At 62.8% G+C, this 1593-nt stretch overlaps 1 protein-coding gene across 1 annotated transcript; it reads right to left on the bottom strand.

The window, feature by feature from the left end:
• Positions 1-336: 336 nt before the first annotated feature.
• LOC104462557 (fibulin-7-like) lies at positions 337-1567 on the bottom strand (the record flags this gene model as incomplete). The annotated part of the gene is made up of 2 exons (XM_010074542.1): positions 337-697; positions 1419-1567. Coding segments are annotated over 2 exons (510 nt in total), but the record flags the coding sequence as incomplete, so codon positions are not given.
• Positions 1568-1593: the final 26 nt, after the last annotated feature.

The raw sequence follows: 1593 nt of genomic DNA, 5'->3' as shown, positions 1-1593 counted from the left end.
CAAGGAGGACACTCTTCCTACAGCTGCTTTTATTAGAGGTTACAAGATACAAGGAGCCAGACCTGCCTACTCCGCTGTGTCCCTCCATGTGCCGTGTGGGCAGAGGTGAGGGCACAGGTCCCCCTGCCTGCAGAGCAATGCAAAGCGCAGCCCCTTGCATTTTCCTTGCAGCTGACATGCTTTCTGCTGCAGTCGCTTCACCCTGCTAGCCATGAGCAAGCATTGCGGGAGAGGGGTGTCTCCAACGGGACAAGAATTGGGGCCACTGAGCTGCACCCATGCCATCGCTCCCCAGAAGAGACCCTGGCTTGGCCCCACACACACCTACAAAGGGGATCAAAACTCGTATGGGGACACAAGGACTGTGACCTTGAAGATGTGCTTGCCCAGGAGGACCTTGCGGGAGAATTCACTCATCTCCAGTTCCACCTCCAGCATGGCCGGCCCCGCCATGGGGCTGGTGAGCACAAGCTCTCCTGTCTGCCTGTCAGCGCGCCGCACCGCGAAGACCCCCTGGCCCTGGCCACCCACGATGGCGAAGCGCAGGCTGTCTCCCACAAAGCGGGTGGTGGACATCTTGAAGAGGACGTGGGGCACGGTGCGGTTGGCCTGGAGCGGCAGGTAGTGGAAGGAGATGGAGGTGGCGGCCAGGCGGCAGGCTCGGTTCTCCATGGGGCAGGGGTTCCTCTTGCACTGGCTGCCAGGAGAGAAGGGGTGCCCCCGCTCAGCGCCATGGTTTGGCTCTCGGGGAGCTGCCCGCATCCTTGTGAACAAGCCTAGCCTGCGCCACAGGCAGCGTCCCCACCCCACCGCCGGTCCTGCGGCAGAGCAGCCCCAGGTAGCCACATCCGAGTGTGCCCAGCCTCGGATCTCTGTCCCATCCCCGCCTCTGCCAGGCAAACACCCTGCCTTGCAGGGACACAGCTCGGGGTTGCATTCCCAGGCTGGGATCAGGGGTATCACGGACCTGGGTGGAGGCCATGGACAGAGCTGGGCTCAGATGTCCCTCCCGCAGAGGAACATCCCCTGTCCAGAGCAGGGGTGCTGCTCCGCTTGGGTCACTTAAGCAGTCGGGTTTCATGAGCAGGGCCGGGGGCTTTTCCTGCTGGATAGCAGCTGACAGCACCGCGAGGATGTGCAACAGGGGGGAAACAGCATTGTCCCCCCCAGACTGGGGCTCTGGGGTCCTGGGTAAAGCCACCATGTATTGGGGTGCTCCTACCCACACCCCCAGCCAGCAGCATCCCGAGATCTCTGGCAAGGGACATCGGGGGAGTGTGCCAAGCACACCCTAGCTGGCAGTTTGGCTGGCACTTCCCCTGCTGCCCTGGGTGACATGATACGGTCCCCGGGTCACCTGTAGGACCCATCGCCTGGGGAGAGGGCACTTCGCAGCCTGAGCCATGCGCAGTACTCACAAGGCGGAGGTCTTGACGTAGCTGGTGTTGTGTCGTGGCAGGGGGCACTTGGGGCGCACGCAGCGGTGGCCCCCAAAGGTGTTGATGCAGAGGTCACCCTGGATGCAGTTGTGCTGCTTCCCGGCACACTCGTTCACGTCTGTGGCGGGGACAGGGTGTGAGCAGAGCCATCTCC

The sequence above is a fragment of the Pterocles gutturalis genome, unplaced genomic scaffold (assembly GCF_000699245.1).
Source record: "Pterocles gutturalis isolate BGI_N339 unplaced genomic scaffold, ASM69924v1 Scaffold32291, whole genome shotgun sequence".
Taxonomy (NCBI): Eukaryota; Metazoa; Chordata; class Aves; order Pterocliformes; family Pteroclidae; genus Pterocles; species Pterocles gutturalis.
This window is presented reverse-complemented; position numbering and strand designations above follow the sequence as displayed.